We start from the raw sequence: 22,270 nt of genomic DNA on the forward strand, positions 1-22,270 counted from the left end.
CACCCCCCCCCCCTCTCTGTCTCTCTCTCCTCGCGCTTGACAGAGTGTGTGAGAGCGCGCGCGTATGTGCGCGTGCGCGGCCAGCGCTGGAGAGTTTGCCATGGCGCGCGCTGCTCGGCTGCTGCTCCGCGCGGCGCCGCGATCAGACTGAAGCACCGGGAGCGCGAGGAGGAAGGGAGAAGGGACAGAGCGCGCGCGCCTGAGACACACGGAGAGATAGAGGGAGTGCGCGAGGGAAGGAAAGAGAAGAGTGAAGGAGGGAAAGGAAATAAAGGAGAGAGGGGGGCCGATGTGTTCGTCCTGCTGCTGCCGGAGGGGCACGCGCACACACCCCGGAGCTGCTGGAGATGCGTCGGCGCGCCGCGGAGAGGCGAGGAGCCTCGTGCACACAGGTACACGCACTAACACACACGCACATATTGCACACACACTAACTCACACAAACTCACCCTGCGCGCATACACACTAGTGCTAAACAGTGCGTAAAATAAGCTTTAAAGACTTTTATTACAGTGTTATTAGTTGTTGCAGTAGATTGATTTCATATTCTGCTGCAGTTTTAGCTTATTTGCCTCGTTTTGCATGATTATTCCTCGCGCATTATTAATTTCTCTCGCTCAAACTCTCCGTGCATCCTTAAAACGTGAGCGTACGCGTGCATTGCAATGCATTGCACTGCTGCGCTCTAGCTTATGTTGCATTGCAATGCGATGCAATGTAAAGAGCTCGAGAAAGCAGCATGCAGCAAGTTGAATGAATGCATGCATGCAAGAGAAAAAGCTTGATTGATCTACCTCATCCTAATACACTACATATACCCCTAAGCACTTCGTCCTGCAGTCCTGAGCATGCATCTCTCTCTCCGTGTCTCCAGCACGAGCTAGTTTAACTAAAGCGCAGAACTCATAACATCAGTAAATACACAGTAAATATGCTGTATAATACAATGCAAGCTTTTAAAGTAAACAGATGCATTGTGTTGCACTAATTTGACCAACACAAAATGATGTTAAGGAGCTTTTCACATGCATATAGGTGGTGTTTAAAGCTGGATATAACGTGATACAGTCGTATCTCACTGGAAACATACTGTAATACATTGTGTTAGTCTAATTAGAAGAAGTCACAATGCTGTGAAAGAGCTTTTAGTTAGAGCTTTCAGAAAATAGCAAGCAGCAGCTTAATTAAAGCTTAGAACTCATGCATGGTAGCATTGCTTGTGTTTTGGTTGCATGCATTGGCTGTGCATGCACTCTATGTAAGCATGATTATGGGCTAGCTAGCTCGTGCATGTTAAATGGAGAGAGAGAGAGCAAGAGATGCATGCTCAGAACCGCAGGCTGGAGTGTTTAGCTATATTAAATGTGCTGGATTAGGTGATGTAGATCAGTCTGTGTACAAATGCAAGGGAAATAGTGCTGTTTTTATAGCCTACAGAATCTCAGTTCAATTTAGATTAATATTAAATCAGTTTAAAATATAATGAGTGCTGTAATAGAGCTTGTTATACATTACAATAGTAAAACCGACAGCAAGCAGAATCATTAGGTACAATGCTGCACATTATTGAATGCATAAATCGACTGTGTTAGTCCAATTAGAACAATTCAGCATGCTGTATAAGAGCTTTTTGCAGTAACATAGGTGGCAGAAAATAGTTGGAAAAAATAGCAAGCAGCTCAAAACGTTAGAATAAAAGCTTGTTAAATGCTTAAATGCATTGTGTTAGTCTAACTAGAACAATTCAAAATGCTGTACAAGAACTTTTTGTCTTAATATACATGTCAAAAAGCAGCAAGCAGCAGCTTAATTAAAGCTCAGAACTCAAAATCATAAGTTATAATGATAAAATACAGCAATTTTACTGTGAACTGCTGCTGATTACTAGGTAAGACTGCAATGTTATTCCAATTAGAACAACTTAAATGCTATAAAAGAGCTTTATGCATGAATATAGGCCATACATAAAGCTGAAAATGATTTGATACAGTAAACATACTGTGAAATGTTTGCTAATTAGATAAATGCATTGTGTTAGGATAATTAGATTAACTCAAAATGCTGTAAAAGGGCTTTTTGCATGAATATGGATGCAAAAAAAGATTAGAAAATAGCAAGCAGCAGTTTAATTAAAGCTCCAAACTCTAAATCTAAAGATAATGAGGTATAATATACTAAATATACTGTGAAATGCTTGCAAAAATATTTTAATATAGTTTTGATAAAAGCATTCATAGTTAAATAAAACAGTCAGCCATAAAGGTGTCTAATTAGAACAACTTAGAATAGGAAACCTGAGCTTATTTTATATTAAAAAGGAAAAAATAAATACTAATATAATACGTATAGTCAATATAGAGCACAATGTTGCATTGAGTTAAGTTGAGTTTTGGATTGACAGTATTCATTTAGCAGTGTTAGTCTAATTACAAAAAACTCAAACTGCTGTTAGTACAGCTTTTTTTATACTATATAGTTATATGAATTCATTGTCTTCTAACTAGAACAACTAAAAATGCTGTAATAAAACTTTCTAATACTATTCTAGTACTATAATATTCTATATATTCTATATAGTGGCATAAATACATTTTAGTGTTCCAATAAACAACTCAGAATGCTGTGATAGAGCTTGTTTTACATTCAGATAGTAAGAACGTACTCTTGTAGTACTATAAATACTGTACTGTGGTAAAATACAGTAAATATACTGTGAAATGCTGCACAGATTATAAGATAAGCTTGATAAATGGATTAAAGCACTGTGTTGGTTTAATTAGAGCAAGTCAAAATGATAGATAGATAGATAGATAGATAGATAGATAGATAGATAGATAGATAGATAGATAGATAGATAGATAGATAGATAGATAGATAGAAATCTGTAAGTAAAAAGTAATATGTTGCGCAAGCACAGTTTTGTGTTTTTGCAACATATTACTTTTTACTTACAGATTTCTATCTATCTATCTATCATTTTGACTTGCTCTAATTAAACCAACACAGTGCTTTAATCCATTTATCAAGCTTATCTTATAATCTGTGCAGCATTTCACAGTATATTTACTGTATTTTACCACAGTACAGTATTTATAGTACTACAAGAGTACGTTCTTACTATCTGAATGTAAAACAAGCTCTGTCACAGCTTTCTGAGTTGTCAATTTTAAACCTTTTTCTAATTAGAACAACTGCAAAATACTGTAAAAGAGCTATACATAGATAGATAGATAGATAGATAAATGAATACTGCTAATTTGAGAACTCAAAATGCTAAAAAAAAAAAAAAACATTTTGCATTGATATAAATATAAATAAATACATATAGATGAAAGAAAACAGTAGAAAAAAGTAGAAAACAGCAATCAGCAGCTTAATTAAAGCTCAGATACAGATACAGTGCTATAATGTGCAGCATGTTACTGTATATATACTGTATTATAACAACAGCGTTTGCTAAATGAATTCTGGCAGTTTTAATCTTTAGTGTAAGTCTAATTAGGCTAACACTCCCCCTCTGTCTGTCAGTCCCTGAGTTAGGTGGCAGCACCTACCTACCGACCGAGTGTACAGACGTAGGTACAGGCGTAGCTGCACGAGTTGAGTGTGGAACAGCTCTTGATGGCATGTGGCCCTGGTGCTGGAGTTGACAGATGTAGCTCAGGTAATGATTTAAATAGCCGTCAGTGTTTTATTGACAGTAAAGCTGAGTGTGTGCTGAAGCCGAGCTACAGCTGAGTTTCCAGCCCTTTTAAGCGGATGTGCTCGGCCGCATTGATTTAATAGCAGCACTCTGACTGTCCTCGGGCCGGGAATCATTACCATTGAGGGAGCGAGCTTGCTGCCAGAGCACTGGAGCAGGGAACCTGTCCGTCATCATGGCATCTGACAGATTAAACACCTCAGTGCCCTTTACAAGTCTAAGAGCACCTAGATGCTGATGTCACCGGTCGTTCCTCCGTGTCTCTCTCTCTCTCTCTCTCTCTCTCTGTGTTTTAGTGCGGTGTCTCTCGCCCTCTTTCGCTCTTTTTTTTGCTCTCTCCACATGCTGATGGGAGCCTAGAGAAAGAGAGAGAGAGAAAGAAAGAGAGAGAAACGAAGTGAAAGATTCTCTGTTGTATAATTCTGTCACTCGTCTGCTTCTTTTTATTTTATATACCAATATTTATATACACGTTAGTGGTGGGGCGATATGGCCCTAAAATAATATCGCGATATTTCATGGCATTTTTGCGATAACAATACTTTTAGCGAAATGACAAAACACTGAATTAAACTGAACAATACTGCAACAAAATGAACATTAAATGTTATTATTGCATACGGTATATGGCACACCCCTAACTGAGATATTAAAAAATACAAGAATTGTATGAAATTTGTAACTTTAAAAAAAAAAAAAATAAAATTGGCTAAAAACAGCAGGTACCCTGTTGTGATAATTAGGGGTGGGCGATATGGCATATTCAAAAATGTTGGCGATATTATAGCGTACGATATGGCACACCCTAAATTAGGGGGTAATATCACGATATTTCATGGCATTTTCATGATGACAATACTCTTGTTGGTATGACAAAACACTAAATTGAACGGAACAATGCAACAAAATCAAATTTTTCCCTAAAATAATATCACAATATTTCATGGTATTTTCGCGTCAATGATGCTCTGAGCGATATGAAAAAAACACTGATTTAAAAACTTTATTTTAAAAATACACTACTGCAACAAAATAAAAATTATATGTTATAATTGTATATGTTATGATATGGCACACCCATAACTGAGATATAAAAAAATACAAGAATTTTATCAGATTTGTAAAAGAAGTCAATGATCCAGTATATCCTGATATTAATAATAATGCACTTCAAATATCTCCATATATGCAGGATTAAAGTTAAATAAATGATACTGGACAGATATAATCTTTATAGTCTCTAGTAGTATATTTATTTATTTATTTATTTTGGCTAAAAACAGCAAAAAAGTAGTACCCTGATGTGATAATTAGGGGTGGGTAATATGGCAAAAAATGTCAGGGTCTAATATCGTTCACTATATTCAAAAATGTTGGCGACATTATTGCGTACGATACGGCACTAAAATAATATCACAAAGTTTCAGGGTATTTTGCGATAACGATACTCTTGCCGGTATGACAGAACATTGAATTTAAAGAAAACACTACTGCAACAAAATTAGATTAAATTAAATTTCTTCATAACATATGATAGAATTTGGCACACCCCTAACTGAGATACAAGAACACAAAAAAACAAGAATTCTATCAGATTTGTAACAGAAGTCATTGATCCAGAATGTCACGATACTAATAATAATGCACTCCAAATATCTCCATATATCCAGAATTAAAGTAAAATAAATTATAGACAGATATAGTAGATATACAGCTCTGGACCGCTTCAGTTTCTGAATATTTTTTTCTTATTTTGCTATTTATATGTATATGTCTGAGGTATATGTCAGACCTCAAATAATTCAAAGAAAACAAGTTCATATTCATAATGTTTTGCAAATCAATATTTGGTAATTTGGCAATATTCCACCCTGGTTTTTAATCACAGTTTTTATGCATCTTGGCATCATGTTCTCCTCCACCAGTCTTACACATTGCTTTTGGATAACTTTATGCTGCTTTACTCCTGGTGCAAAAATTCAAGTAGTTCAGTTTGGTGGTTTGATGGCTTGTGATCATCCATCTTCCTCTTGATTATATTCTAGAGGTTTTAAATTTAGTAAAATCAAAGAATCTCATCATTTTAAGTGGTCCCTTATTCTTTTCCAGAGCTGTATATAAAAACTTTGGCTTTGCTGGATACTTATTGATTTGATGTTTGTGTTTTTATATAATGCTCATAGAATGACGATAATATTGTTTAGGGCACTGTATGTATATATATATATATATGTCTTTAAATACATATATACATAATTATGACATAATAGTGCATCTGTAATTAAAGCTGGACGATATAAAGTATTATTTCCCAGTATTTAAAGACATTTTCATAATGCACTATATTTTTTTACACAGAGAAATTATAACACAATATTATAAAATATCGTTATATTGACTACCTATTTTATTCGTATTACCTATGCCAGTCTCAATAACAATTCTTTTGTGGAAAATGTATTGCAGTAAACTATATTATGGTCATTAAAATATTGTTCACTGTTATGTGAATAAACATGCAATTTAACACAATAGACGATTATCAAATACCATTATCAAATATTGAGGTCGTCAATATATTGTACGATAAATTGATATTGTAATTATTGTGACAGGCCTACATGACATATTGTTCCAGAAATAATTGCAATAAAAATGACTGTTATTCTAGGAGCATTTCATGCCATTTATATATATAATATTAATAATTTAACATTGCATGATTGCACAGTAATGAATCAATTTATTGTATAATATATATGCACACGACTTTCATTTAGCTGATTGTGCTATATATTATAGCAAATATTATAGCAATTATGCAATTTTATTATAATAATGCAATTATTGTGACAGGCCTAGTATTCCCTATTACTGGGTCGGCAAAATTATATTTTATATATGTCATCAGTATATTTTATAAGTATATTGAGGCGATCTGTGATTAAAGAATACAGACAAACTGTACATTTTATTAGATCTAGCATTATTAGTCCATAATTACTGCAGTATTTCTGACTAGGAGTTTTTAAGGATCCATCACTACTGATGCATTCTAACTGTCATTGCATGTATTTAATGCAATTAATACTGGTTTAATTACTGTGATATGATGTTTTTTTTTTTACCACATTGCCCAGCCCAAGTATGAAGCATAAAAGGGAAAATAAGTTACAGAACACACACACACACATGAATACCCCTCATGCCTTGCCTTATGCATACACACATCACATCATGCATTATTAACACACTGTTTTTCTCTGCTTATTTTTAAAGCCGTGCACTCGTCTCTAAAGAGAACTCTTTATCTCCTTTCTGTTAAAACAGGTAAATGGAGCCCGGCTCCCCCCGCCAGCGAGGCCGTGTCATTCAGAGACCAGCGGGCTGTGACCGGAGAGGAGGGCGCCGCTGATAAACCTCGCGGCACGCGCCGCTTTTTTGGTGCCCGCTCTCGCGCACACACTTAAAACTAGCCCTCTGCGGCCTCGCACTGAGAAAATGTGATGAGCTTTTCGCTATCAGTCCCGGCCCAAGCATGGATGGAGGCAAACGAGGGAGGCACGCGAGTTAATGAGACCATTGCTCTTGTGTTGGGGGGGTGGCTTAGGAGAGGCAATTACAGGAGGATTACCCGCACACTACTTCTCCAGCACGCCGGCTCGGCACGGCACGGCGAGCTTCAAGAGCCGCTAAAAACTTCTACTTCTTATTCTTCTTTTTCTTCGCCCTGGTGGAATTTATTCCTTTTTTATTTTTTGCTTTGATTACTACCTGAAGCGGCGCTTCTGTGTTTTTACTATTTCATTTTTTTACACATTTACGATTTTTGCTGGCTGTTTTTTTTTTTTTTTTTCCTTTCCTCTTTTTCGCCTCCACGCGAAAAAAAATGGAGTTACAGGTGCGGATATGGAATAAAGATGTGACAGCTTTTATCAGGCCATGGATACCCATACTTCTAGGCCTTCACATGCAGTTCTCCTGGGCCACGACGTGCCCGGAGGAGTGCCGCTGTGACAGGACCTTCGTGTATTGCAATGAGAGGAGTCTAACTTCAGTGCCTCTTGGGATCGGTGAGGGCTACAAGACCCTTTACCTCCACAACAACCAAATCAACAATGCTGGATTTCCGCTGGAGCTGCACAACGTTGCCTCGGTGGAGACGGTGTACCTGTACGGCAACCAGCTCGACGAGTTCCCCATCAACCTGCCCAAAAACACACGAGTGCTCCACCTGCAGGAGAACAACATCCAGACCGTTTCTCGGGCCGCCCTGGGTCAGCTCCTGCGTCTGGAGGAGCTTTACTTGGACGATAACTCCATCTCCACTGTTGGGGTGGAGGAAGGGGCATTCCGAGAAGCTATCAGTCTCAAAATCCTCTTCCTCACCAAAAACCACCTAAGCAGCATTCCCATCGGGCTTCCCGAGGAGCTCAGGGAGCTGCGTCTGGATGAGAACAGGATAGCCCTGATCACGGACGACGCGTTCGAGAACGTTACCGGGCTGGAGCTCCTCCTTCTGGACGGTAACCTCCTCACGGACGAGGGCCTCGCGTCCAGAGCCTTCCAGAGTTTATCCAGCCTGAAAACTCTGTCGATGGCACGCAACTCCTTGATGCTTCCGCCCCCTAACCTGCCCACCAAGTGTTTAGTCAAGCTCAACTTGCAGGACAACATGATGAATGAGATCCCTGTGACGGCCTTCCACGGCCTCCACCGCCTGGAGAGACTGGACATTTCCAACAACCAGCTGCAGTCCCTCACACAGGGGGTCTTTGACGGCCTCCGCAGCCTGAGACAGCTCACTGTTCGTAACAACCTCTGGCACTGTGACTGCGACATTAAATGGGTCATATTGTGGCTCAAGTCCCTGCCGGCCACCCTCAACGTCCGCGGCTTCATGTGCCAGCGGCCCGAGAGTGTGCGCGGTATGGTAATCAGAGAGCTGAACCTGGAGACGATCCAGTGCCCCGGCAGCACAGCCACAGTGCCACGATTCACCCAGCAGCCTGCGCTGGCCGTTTTTCCTACCGCTGAGTCATCCGCCACTGAAACAGGCTTCATCTCGCCACGTGTTCCTACTTCTAGTGTGACGTCGTCGCAATCCACGTCATCCGGTGCTGCTGCCACCGCCGCGTCACCAACCAGGCACACAGCACACGATGCAAAGGATCGAGGTAAAGAGGGTAAGGAGAGCAAGGAGACTGAACGACCGGATGCGCCAGAGCGACCAGACGCGCCGGAGAACCCTGTGCAAGAGTCTCTGCGAGTTTCCTTCATCGTCTTGAACAGCTCCTGCGTTCAAGTTAACTGGATATCCACCTTCACGGTCACGGCCTACAAGGTTACCTGGGTCAAGTTGGGTCACAGCTTGGTCAGCGATCCCCTGCAAGAGACCGTGGTCGACGGGGAGCAGCAGGGAATCAGACTGACCAACTTGGAGCCCAAATCCATCTACCAGATTTGCGTGGACCCGCTGGATGCTTTCAACAACTACCACCCGGGAGACGATACCATTTGCTCGGAGGTGATGACCAAATCCGCCTCGTTTGACTCGAACGAGAACGGGGCGGGACCCGAGCAGGCCAGCCAACAGGACCTCAGTTCCTCCATCCTGCTGGCCGGCCTGATCGGAGGGGCGGTCCTCATCGTCCTGGTGGTGCTGCTCAGCATTTTCTGCTGGCACGTGCACAAGAAGGAAAGGTCAGAATCGTCCAAATGGAAATACAACCGCGGCAGGAGAAAAGACGACTACTGCGAGGCGGGGACCAAAAAAGACAACTCCATCCTCGAGATGACCGAGACTAGCTTTCAGATAGTTTCTTTAAACAACGAACAGCTCCTCAAAGGAGACTTTCGTATCCAACCCATCTACACGCCCAACGGAGGCGGCATCGGCTACAGAGACTGCCCTGTGGCCAACAACAGCACAGCTTATTACAAGAACAGCGTTCCAGAGTCTAACCCTTGCCATACATGATGGTTTTCCAAAAGGTATCATGAACATCAGTGTCAGCATCATCCTTTGTATTCCAGTTCAACTTAAACACACTGTATAGTATATATTTCAAAGAGGAACTGTAAATGATGTAATTTATACTCTTATCAGTGATATCGCCTTCTTTTATACCCCCAGTAAAGCGCAAAAATCAAGTCAATTTTGAGCCGATTTATGGTTTATGATTTATAATTTTACGAGTTTATGATTTTATGAGTTGATGAATTCCTACTGTTGTGTTACTGCTCCAGAGATAGCCTTACGAATGAGAACAGACATTTTTTTAAAGCCCTCGTAAAGAAAAAAGAAAAAAATGATCTCATGATGTGTCACGATCTCATCGAGCTGGAGTGTGTGAACGCAGATACTTTTTACAGTTTACAGTGTTGTGCACAATGAACAAAAAAAGACGAAGAAAAAAAAAAACTCCCAGAAAGTGCCCAGAAATTCGTGGATATTTATGTAGACGTGTAGAAAGGAAATGGTGAAGAGCCGGAGAGCAGGGGAGTCGAGGAGAGTCGATGAGTGTCTGCTGTGTTTGTGAGCGAGCAAATGAGTGAGAGAGCGAGCGAGAGAAGCAATTCACATTATTTATGCTTGACTTCTTTGTTCCTTAGTCACGCCACAAGGTGGCATCTTTTTTCATGTCTGACATTAATTGGCACCTTCCAGCTGGAGCATTCACCTGTGCACTGTGTGGACGTGTTCTGCACAGGCGGCTCTCTGCACAGAGACCTGCTTCTACCCAGGCAAAGCCATTAAAATGCACCTTTTTTTTTAAAGTGTTGATGGAAATAAGTGCAAAAACAGGTTTTCTATTATTATTAAAAAGCTTAAACTTGCTGTGTGTGTATTAGGGATGTCATGGTAACAGATTGCAAAATTCTATGATTGTAGATACTATTTTCGATTAAATCTTAAATATACCAATTAAATGAATGTATTTTAATGTGAACACTTATTTAAAAACAATCCGCAAAAATAAATCTGCAATTTATTTTTCTCTAGCCGTTGGGTGAAAACTGTTTTTTCCTCTTTAAATGATAAATGATAAAAAAAATAGCCATAATTGGCTTTAAACAAATATTAAATACAATATTGCGTCCAGAAATCCAAAACAAACTAACTTTTTGGTGGGATTTGATTTTATTAAATTACCCAGCTGTCTAAAATATGACAAAAAAAAAAAGAATAAAGCCAATGCAGTATTTTCTCTGCATACATTTTGCAGCAGGAATACTGTATTTACATTATACACACACACACATATATATATATATATTTTTTTTTTTTTCAAATTACATGCAGCTTGAAAATGCAATGCCACCATGAATTAGAATTTTGGATTTTCTGGGGAGCATAACTTTGCAAGGGGCTTTTATTTAAGGGATACATAAGAGGGAAGATAAAGCTAAATATTACACTTAAAAAAATGACTTGCATAACAGGCTAAATTATTTTTGATGTTTATTCTTAGGTAAACAAATATGCAGGTAAATACAACAGGCACTACAGAGGCCTGCAAAAAGTATAACTTTAAGTTAGAAGTAGGACAGTCCCCAGCTTAGTGTTAATAAAAATCTATCACACACACGGTCTGCTTATATTACTGCTTATATCATTATAAGCAGATACTTTATTAATACGATGACAGGCCACTAACTGCTGTATAAAGTTATCATGGTGCCCCATCAACAAAAATATCACTATGGCGATCTGTGCAGGCGCAGTAGCCAAATAAGCACTCGGTCGTGTTGCTAAGACGAGTAAACTGACTTGCCTACAGGTGCATCTCAACAAATTAGAATATCACTGAAAAGTTACTTTTGAATTTCAGTAATTCAGTTAAAAATGTGAAACTCATATTATATCTATTTTAAACTTTTATTTATTTTATTGTTGATGATTATGACTTGCAGCCAATGAAAACCAAAAAATAAGTCTCTTAGACATCTTGAAAATTATATAAGACCAATTGTTACTTTTGGCTGTGTGGGCAGTGTGCCAAATCCTGCTGGAAAATGAAATCTGCACCTTCATTATGGTTTGGAGAGACATGTCATCTGCTGGTGTTGATCTACTGTGTTTTATTATCTTTAGTCTAAAGTCAAAATCTTACAGCACTTCATGCTTCCCGCTGCTACTGACAACTTTTATAGAGATGCAGATTTCATTTTCCAGCAGGACTTGGCACACTGCCCACACTGTGTACCAAAAGTACCAATTAGTTTTATATAACACTCAAATTTTCTGAAACACTGATTTTTGGGTTTCCATTGTCTGAAAGCCATAATCATCAACAATAAAAGAAATAAACACTCAAAATAGATCACTCTGTGTTTAATACATCTATATAATATACAAGTTTCACATTTTGAACTGAATTACTGAAATAAAGTAACTTTTCAATGATGTTGTAATTTTTTGAGATGGACAGTATATAGGGACTTTAACTGTAACTAAAATTTCAGGTTACAAACATTTTAAAGAAATCTGTTTACCTTAAATTCACTGTTCAGATCTAGATGTCCGTCTTTGAGGTAGGGTAGGTGATTTGCTCTGTCATAGAAGACTGTTCCAATGTGAAGATCTCTTCATACAACTAGAAGTGAGAAGAGAAAAAAAAACAGTAAAAACTTGGTAAAAATGACAGAAACAAAGCCTGCAAACATTTTAAATTAGGGCTGTCAACTTTAAATCATTAACACACACAATTAATGTGGAATAAGTCATGTTAGCAATTTTTTAAACACAAATAATTATGACACAAACTCCTTCCGTAATCTGCCCTGCCCAACGCACAGATTTTTTTTGTGGTGAGAACATGATCTGGCCTTGATCTGCCCCAACTATCAAATATACCTCTTTATAATTGAGCTAAACTGCTGATAAGGTGCAGTTTAACGTATTTTCTGCTCTATAAGGCGCACTTAAAATCCTTAAAAATTTTCCTTATGTATGAATTCTACCATTCAGGTTGTAAGAAGCGGTAAAGCCACTCTTCTGAAGTGCAGAGTTATAAGGGTGAATTTTCAGTTAAGTTTCTCCAGCAATAAGGCTGGAGCAGTATTAGCATTAGCTGCTAACTGCAGGGCTAGCTCTTTTGCCATTCAGACGTGAGTATATTGTAGGGTTCCTGCAGGTCCTTTAAAAGTATTAAAATGTCTTAAATTAAAATTGTGCTAATTAGGGTCTGAAATTGTCTTGAATTTACTGTAAATTTGCTGTAGGTATTACATTTTCAGACAGTACTTTAATGCAGGTGAGAAAGCACATGCAAACTTAGCGGATAGTTAGCTAACATTACCGGAAAAAGAACTAAGGTTAGCGGAGAGCTAGCTAACATACTAATGTTAGCAGTGAGTTATCTAGCTACATTACCGAGGACAGACGGAGAGCTCACTAACATAGTAACATTAGCGGCAAGCTAGCTAACATACTAGCAAAATGTTAGCGGCAAGTTAGCTACATTACCAGAAAGAGAACTAAGGTTAACGGAGAGCTAGCTAAGATAGTAACATAACATTAGCGGCAAGTTAGCTAACATTACCAGAAAGAGAACTAAGGTTAGCGGCAAGCTAACTAACAATAGCAGGGAGCTTGATAACATAGTAACGTTAGCGGCAAGTTAGCTACATTACCGAGGAGAGAACTAGGATTATCGGAGAGCTAGCTAACATAGTAACGTTAGCATCGAGCTAGCTAACATACTATCATAACATTAGCAGCCAGTTAGCTACATTACCGAGGAGAGAACTAGGGTTAGCGGCAAGCTAGCTAACAATAGCAGCAAGCTCTATAAGATAGTAAAATTAGCGGCTACTAATTTTTTGATTTCCAATACAACAAATTACTTTGTACCAAAAGAATTATGACTACGTTTTTGGGTCTAAATTATTTTTATTGGGGTCTTAAAAAGCATTAAATTTGACTTTTAAACTGGTGCAAGAACCCTGTATTAGACTGTAGTCTGCATGTTTACCGTGTTAAAACTGGTGCTGTGGGATAAACCGATAGCTGACAGATTTATTTTTTTTTTTAATTCCATTTTTTTTTATTTAGGCACAGATAGGTAAATATTTAAACTAAATTTAAGAAGATTTAACTTAAATATTGAAATTTTAGCAGTGTGATCATGTTATCTGGCGAAGTATCTGTTCTTATGACATCCCTGATATGTATGCAAATATAGTTACAACTGACATAGCAGTGAAATTAACTACATACAAAACTGCAACAGCAAAAAAGGACAAAAAACAAATATAAAATAGATAAACGGGCACAGATCTGCTTTTTTTGTTTAGTTTTTTAAGTTTAGTGTATTTTCGCCAGCCGACAGCAGCCGCAGCTCCAGCTCTTGTAGAGTAGAGACTCAGAATGATGGTAACTGTCCATTATCACTGCGCTTTTGGATGAACATCCATCCTCTTGTGAACATTTTGTGCACTTATGCTGCACTTATGAGTCGGCCGATGGTAGTCGTGTTGGGAAGTGTTAGGCTGTAAAATGCATCATCAGATCAGGTAGATTTCTCTCTATATTCTGGTTTTAATGCTCTTGTTTCAGGCTGTTGCGTTGCTACGCGTTGTGATAAAATATCCAATATTGTGAATCAATATTTTTCCTTTCTTCTTTTTTTTTTTTGCATATTTTTTCATGATTTATTTCCAATAAAAAAATCAATACACATTTCCATGTTGACGACTAGAGTAAGGAATTCACCAGTCGATGCACACTTTGCCTCTAACCTAGTGCTTTTATTTTGTGCAGTGTGGTGAACGCTGGGAATATCAGTCTCTTTTTTTATTAATTATTTTTAATTTATATTTTTTAATTCCCCTGCAGTGTGAAAAAATAAAAGCCCTTCGCTGGTAATTATTGACGATCAGGTCGATGTAAAGAGCCTGAAATAGATATTTTTTTGTAGCATCGAGTGAACGTCAGTGAGTCAACACACTCTAATAAACATGACTGTCAAATTAATGTCTTATTGATCAGTTTTATGATCGCTATGGTAGATGGGCGTGCTCTGTTTTTTTTTCAGCTTTTCTTTATGTGTAAGGATGATCATGCATAATCAGATAAGATGTTCATGTGATTTCATTTGATTTTGCTATTAAAGGGCCTGTTGGTCTAATAGAAATTAGCCTATTTCTTATTGTCGCATTGTTATTCTTATTATCAATGCATTATCAATGTTATATTTCTTATTTTTCACAGTTTTCAAAATATTGACAGCTTCAGATTGTTTGATTTGATTGTGCGATATGGGCTTATATACAATATTTGGATACATGCATACATTAATAGTCTCAAAATTGGCCTATTACTAGCAATATAATTATGATTTCTACTGATATCCAGAATGAAACACTTCTAGTGCATCTAAAAACATGATTGATTTTTGGGTTTTTATTGGCTGTAAGCCATAATCATCCAAAAACCGTAGTGTCTCAGAAAATTAGAATATTATATATAAAACCAATTAGAACTTTTGGCAGTGTGGGCAGTGTGCCAAGTCCTGCTGGAAAATGAAATCTGCATCTCCATAAAAGTTGTTCTCCAAACCAGAACTGATCATCAGTAAATTTTACATTTCATTTGTAAATCAAGGGATCAGAGTCTGGAGGAAGAGTGGAGAGACACACAGTCCAAACTGCTCGAGGTCTAGTGTGAAGTTTCCACCAATCAGTGATGGTTTGGAGAGACATGTCATCTGCTGGTGTTGATCCACTGTGTTTTATTATCAAGTCTAAAGTCAGTGCAGTTTTGTTTTCCCACAAAATCTTACAGCACTTCATGCTTCCCTCTGCTACTGACAACTTTTATGGAGATGTGGATTTCATTTTCCAGCAGGACTTGGCACACTGCCCACACTAACAAAAGTTACAATTGGTCTTATATAATATTCTTATTTTCTGAGACACTGTTGATTTTTTTTTATGGCTGTAAGCCATAATCATCAACAATAAAAGAAATAAACACTCATAATAGATCACTCTGTGTGTGTTTAATATATCTATATAATATATGAGTTTCACATTTATTTTTTTACTGAATTACTGAAATAAAGTAACTTTTCAATTATATTAAACATTATTGAGATGCACTAGTATATTAAGTGTTAAAAGGTTGCAGTTTCATCCCATTGAGAGAACCAGGTTCTGGATTGATGAATTGCATTATTATTATTATTCTGGAAATTACCTTATTTTATTGCTTCTTCTTAATATTTTTCTTTCTTTAATGATGCAAAAAGTATTTGTGGTAATATGGTGAAAGGGGATTACATCACCAGACGAGACAGGCTATTGTTTAAGACAGGATCTTTGACTGTTTGCATTATAAGTCTGAGAAATGTCTTATTTCTATTATCATCATTTATTTATTTATTTATTTTCAGTATGAAGCTCTCTATTATGGTCAGAAATGTTTAATATGTGTCCTTAATTCAGCAACTTTCCGATTCAACAACCAAGCAAAAAACAGCTCTCACAGGGGGCCTGCAGTTTTGTAACTAAGACAAAACCAGATTCTTGTTCACTAGATTGAATTTGTCAGACAGGAAATTGCCTAATTTCTATTATTTTGTCCTTTTGTGTTTATTACTCAGAATTAAGTGCTTTATTATGGGCTGAAGTAGAGCGAAATGTCGATATTTTATTGTATCGCAAGAGATTTTCTTATGGTATTGGCAAGAAGCATATTGAGGATATCGTCAGTACTTACAGCTCTGGGGGAAAAAAATTAGACCACTTAAAAATTATAAGTTTCTTTGATTTTACCAAATTGAAAACCTCTGGAATATAATCAAGAGGAAGATGGATGATCACAAGCCATCAAACCACCAAACTGAACTGCTTGAATTTTTGCACCAAGAGTAAACGCATAAAGTTATCCAAAAGCAGTGTGTAAGACTGGTGGAGGAGAACATGAGATGCCAAGATGCATGAAAAAAACTGATCAAAAACCAGGGTTATTCCACCAAATATTGATTTCTGAACTCTTAAAACTTTATGAACATGAACTTGTTTTTTTTTTTTTTTGCATTATTTGAGGTCTGAAAGCTCTGCATCTTTTTTATGAATAAATGCTCTAAATGACAATATATTTTATTTGTTTCTAGAAAAAAAAAATGTTAATTTTACTCAAACGTAAACCTATAAATAGCAAAATCAGAGAAACTGATTCAGAAACTGAAGTGATCTCTTATTTATTTATTTATTTTTCCAGAGCTGTACATCGACCCAAGGCTTTAAATTAAGGCTTCGATTACTATAAGGAAGGGGTTGGCAATAGGCGGCCAGATGTGGCCCGTAAGCACAAAACATCTGGCCTGTAAGATTGTTTGAACTATAATGAACGATAATGAAAAAGAAAAAAAAAATCCAATGCTTCTCTGGTGAGCTAAGTTTACATTCCTCCCCTGTCTCTCTCTGTCGCGCTCGACGTGACTTTAGTTTCCGCCCATTTTTACCTGCTTTCTAAGATCAACTGTTCTACAATTGGGTTCAACAACCCTCTGGGCTGGAGAGCTACAAGTCTGTAGCATTCCATCCCATTACATTATATTTTCCTAAACCTTTTTTTTTTTTTTTTTTTTGTGGCCCGCCACGTAATGACTTGGAAAATATTTGGCCAGCGGATAAAACTTAATTACCTTACCTTACCTTGTCCCACGAAATTAAATAATATATGAAGAAATTATTAGACTTAATTAGCAGAAAAACAGCTGAAGAATGTAAAACAATAGACCTTAAAAGAGATACACCAACAAGTTTAAACATGTCTTCCTTCATAAAAAAGAAATATTTTAAATAGTTACATAAAAACTATAAATTAACCTAAAATACTAGAAATAATTACTAATACTAATTATTAGTAATACATTTTACTATTTCCTACTATCCCAAATAAAGCATAATGTATAATGGCCTAAATCAGGGGTGTCCAAACTATGGCCCGCGGGCCATTTGCGGCCCGTTTCTTTTTTTGGAGCGGGTATTTTAGAAATAGAATGAAAGTTGGCCCGCTGTTAAGCAGGTTTTTATAATGTGATATTTAAAGTTTGAACGCTAGGTGTCAGAAACATGCAGAAAAATGGGCCAAAGAGTCTAAAAGCGGAGAGGGTGCGCATTTCTAGCGCAGAAAAACGGGCCAAAGAGTCTAAAAGCGGAGAGGGTGCGCATTTCTAGCGCAGAAAAACGGGCCAACGAGTCTAAAAGCGGAGAGAGTACGCAGTTGTAGCACAGAAAAACGGGCCAAAGAGTCTAAAAGCGGAGAGGGTGCGCATTTCTAGCGCAGAAAAACGGGCCAAAGAGTCTAAAAGCGGAGAGGGTGCGCTGAAAGTAATCAGGAAAAAGTATTATTTAAAGTGGTATATTTCATTATTTGTTTTAGTACAGAGTCTGTGGCCCGTGACTTCAAATATATTTCTCCTTCTGGCCCCCAACAAAAAAAAGTTTGGACACCCCTGGCCTAAATAGTTAAAAAAGATGTCACTTTCTTAATTTGGCAACTCTCCAGCCCAATAAACAACAAGAAACAAGTATCAGCGTGGGTTAGAGTTTGGTCACAGGGACAGAACCGGGTTCTGGTTTGACGGATTGCATTATTAGTCTGGCTCCACAAAGTATGAGTGGTGTAATTTCACAGCTAATAACTCGCCCACAATAAATAACACAATAAAGCCCTGCCCGGCCCTCCTCGCTGTGACCTTTCACTAACGTCTCCCCGGGTCTGAGAGAGACAGTAATTAGCTATTAAATCTGCACATCTGGGTTCTCCAGCTGTGTGGTCATTTCCAAATGAGCTACAGAATCCGCCGCTGCTCCACCATGCTCTTCGGTCGGCCCCGGGGACCGGCGGAAAGGCCACGAGTGTCGGGCTGCCATATTAGCTCAGACGGCGCTCGGTTAGCGCTCGGTTGGTGCTGGGTTGGCGGGTTCACCTAATTCCGATCTCTCCTCCTCAGTTCCTACGCCAATGCAATCTGATTGCAGGTTTTGGTGACAGACTGCTGTTCTCCACACTGAAGGTTAATGGGTTTAAGAAGTTTCAGCATCTCAGGCTTTATTTCTCTGGTTCTTTCCCCTGGAGAGAGAGGCTGATTTCAGACAGGCCTTCAGATTAAATGATCAATTAAAGTTGGGATTGGGAAGAAAGTCACTGGTGTCACTGGAGCAAAGCTGTAGGTGCGGGTTTGCCATTGGGGGGGCGGGGGACACATTTGCTAAAATGAATCAAAGTCCACCCTATAGTTACATAGAACAACATTTTTATTTCCTGTTCTATTTATTATTAGTTAAATCCAACCAATGGTGAGCACCTTTGTAGTGCCTACCACAGTAGTGCCTAAATCTGCACCCCCGCTAGAAAAAGCACCCCCTCTCGGCTTTTATCTGTCTTCTTGATAAAAGCGGAGATAATTGTTTAACTAACTTTACTTAGAAAAGCGCTCCTGAGAGAGGGTGCTTTTCATGGCGGGGGTGCAGATTTCGGCAGGCTTAACAAGGAGAAGTTTATTTTTAAAAAATTCTGCTTTTTCTGCTGTTTTTTTTTGGGGGGGGGGGGGGGGGGTCACTGGTTTTGCTGGAGTTCATTCCATGGGGGTGGGTGGTTGCATACCATAGTGTATGTACGACAAAATGGGAAAAGCCACTTTTTTGGAGCAGAATTTATCTTAAAATGTTTGTAATGCCACCATTTCTTTCCGATGGAGAGACTGGTTTCAGATAGGCCTCTGTAAATAATCAGTTAAAGTTGTAATGGTCGAGAATGTTGCTGGTGTCACTGGTGCTGCTGGAGTTAATTATGTGCCTGCCGGTGATTGGACGGGGTACAGTATCATGAGTAAGAAAAAACACATTTGGTATATTTACATGTGACAGCATTTGGTTCCATATCATAGGCAGGCAAAAATTGGGAAAATTGGCAGCAGGAAAGCTAGGGGGAGAAGTAGGTCTCTGAAAAAGAAATAGGCTTTTCATATGAAGTTTTGTACTAAGATGTTAGAAGCCTTGAGATTGAATAATGAATTGAAGTTGGGATTGTCAAGAAAGTCATTGATGTCGCTGGTTTTGGAGCAGAATCTGGTTTAAACTGAAGCACCAAAATGTCACTATTTCCTTCTACTGAAGAGACTTTTCCCATCTGAAATCAATCAGTTTAAGTTGGGTTTGTCATGAGTTCATTTGCTGGAGGGGGGTACAGTACCGTAACGTAGACGGGCAAAAATTGGGAAAATTGTTGCCATAAAAAGCAAGGTTTTAACAGCAGGATCTGGTTTAAAATGTTTGTGAAGTTTTGCATGACAGCCACAGAAAGTCCCCCGTCTCACTGACAGCGAGTGGAGGATGTGACTGACACAGAACCATGCAATAACTGGCAATCATTCGCACCATGAAAATTGGGTGAAAAAACAAGATTTTTTGATTAAAATGTTTATGTGAAATAGTAACTGAAAAGTTTTGAGTTTTGCCTGAAGAGACTGGTTTCATATGGGCTTTGAAATTAAATAGTCAGTTTGGGATCAGGTTGGAATTGTCAACAAAATCACTTGTATTTTTACATCTTACTGTAACTGGTAACATACCATTTGGCACCAAAAAATTGGGTGCAAATGGTAAAGAATTAGGTCTTTGGAGCAGAATTTGGATTAAATTGCTTTAAGTAAAGAAATGTCACTATTCCTTTAAGAGAGAGACTTGCTTTAGATTGGCCTCTATGCATAATCAGTTAAAGTCAGGATTGTCAAGAAAGAAGGGTACCATGCTGTATAGGCAAGTGAAAACTGGGTGAAAATGACAAAACACATGGTCTTTGGAGCAGAAATTGTATTAAAATACTTATGTGAAGAAATGATGGGCTGTAAGACTAAATAATGAATTGTTGGGATTGTTAAGAAAATCACTGGTATATTTACATCTGACCACAATTGGTATCATACCATAGGCAGCCAAAAAAAATGGGAAAATGGGGGAAAAAGTAGGTCTCTGGAGCAAAAATTGGCGTATAATGTTCATTTGAAGTTTTGTACTAAAATGTTTGTTTTTCTTTCCCCTGGAGACACTAGGTTAAGATGAGCCTTGAATAATGAATTGAAGTTGAGTTTGTTAAGAAAGTTGTTGGCGTTATTGAGTTTATTTGCTATTGAGCGAGTAGATGGTGCTACTGACACTTTACCAAGAAATAGGCTGGCAATCAATCGCACCACAAAAATCAGCAAAAATGGCACCAGAACAAGGTTTTTAAATTACAGTTTTGTTTCTGTAACGAACTGAGAGAAAATGCATGAGTACTGCACCTAAAGGTCACAATTTCCTTCCCCTGGAGAAACTGGTTGACAACTGATAACTGACTGGTACCACACACAAACTGGCACCATGAAAATGAGAGGAAATGGCAAAAACCAAAGTCTTTGGAGCAGAAATTGGCTAAGGAAATGTTAGGATTTCTTTCCCCTGGTGAGACTGGGCTCAGATGGGCCCTGAGAAAGAAAGTCGCTGGTGTCATTGAGTCTATTTTTTACTGACACTGTACCATGCAATCGGCTGACAATCGTTGGCACCATGAAAATTCTATGGAAATGGCAGATAAGAAAAAATAAAAATCAAGGTCTTTGGAGCAGAATTTGGTTTGAAATGTTTCTGTAAAGAAAGGAAAATGTTTGCACCAGAATTTCTGGAGAGTCTGGTTTCAGATGGGCCTCTGTGAATAACCAGTAGAAGTTTTGACAAGAAATGGGATTGACAAGAAAGTCTCTGGTGTCACTGGAGTTCATTTGCCACTGACAGCAAGTGGAAGGGGGGGGGGGGGGGGGGGGTACCGTACTGTACCGTTCTATACCGTAGGCAGGCAGTGTGCCTTCCTTTCTGCCTGCCTTCCTGCCTGCCTACATTGGGAGGCATGCATTGGTAAAGACACCGTTGTGGCAGATGGATGTGTGTGTGGGCGTCGAGGATATTCATTTCAAACTGCTGGAGGGGCATGGCGGGGTAAGGCATGAAATCTGTGTCACAATGGGTCTGCGCCTCACCCTTGGGTGAGAGAAACAGAAGGGCTACGCTGCGGTAAATTGAATATACACGCTGTAAAACACGCCGGTGGGGGAGATGTAACAGAGTGAAAAATCTGGCCTTCTCCCCTATTGTGAGGAGCCCGGCAACATCAAAAGACTCATGAAACCAACATTTATCCCTTAAACGCCTTGATGTGGATCGTTAAGCCCGCCGCCTTTGACCGTAGCGCCGTTCCACCATTCTCTGAAGATAGAACTCAAAAGAGATGGTCCGAGTCTGCAGCGCGGGTCATCGATAAATGTCAGGGCTGGTAATTAGTCACTGGAGCTGAGTACTAACCTGAAGGCGGCGGAGGCTTGTGTTAATATTGATATGTTTTTCTTCGGACCCTCTCCGGGCTCGGGGAACAATGTCGGCAGAGGACGAAACGTATAGATCCATCTATTCGCCTGTGCCTCGGCCCGATACACGTCTCGCCCTGTGTTCAACTTCCCCGACAGTGTACGATATTGTCCAGCCGTCCAGAGGCCGCGCACAGCCAGCCGAGTA

The 22,270-nt window shown here is 38.8% G+C and overlaps 1 protein-coding gene and 1 long non-coding RNA gene across 2 annotated transcripts in view; one reads left to right on the forward strand and one right to left on the reverse strand.

Annotated features, from left to right (window-relative positions):
- LOC125780964 (uncharacterized) overlaps positions 1 to 22,270 on the reverse strand; it is a 264,860-nt gene that overhangs the window by 173,436 nt on the left and 69,154 nt on the right. The gene's annotated exons all lie outside the window — the stretch shown is intronic.
- On the forward strand, positions 65 to 14,847 carry si:dkey-87k14.1 (leucine-rich repeat transmembrane protein FLRT2). Its single transcript, XM_022673283.2, has 2 exons — positions 65 to 392; positions 7,034 to 14,847. The coding sequence occupies exon 2, from the start codon at positions 7,593 to 7,595 to the stop codon at positions 9,681 to 9,683; it is 2,091 nt and encodes a 696-aa protein (XP_022529004.1). The 5' UTR covers positions 65 to 392; positions 7,034 to 7,592; the 3' UTR covers positions 9,684 to 14,847.

Source organism: Astyanax mexicanus, chromosome 14 (assembly GCF_023375975.1).
Source record: "Astyanax mexicanus isolate ESR-SI-001 chromosome 14, AstMex3_surface, whole genome shotgun sequence".
In the NCBI taxonomy this organism is placed as follows: Eukaryota; Metazoa; Chordata; class Actinopteri; order Characiformes; family Acestrorhamphidae; genus Astyanax; species Astyanax mexicanus.

Bases quoted from the DNA above. Each gene is read 5' to 3' on its own strand.
- si:dkey-87k14.1 (XM_022673283.2), top strand. From the start codon at position 7,593: ATGGAGTTACAGGTGCGGATATGGAATAAAGATGTGACAGCTTTTATC.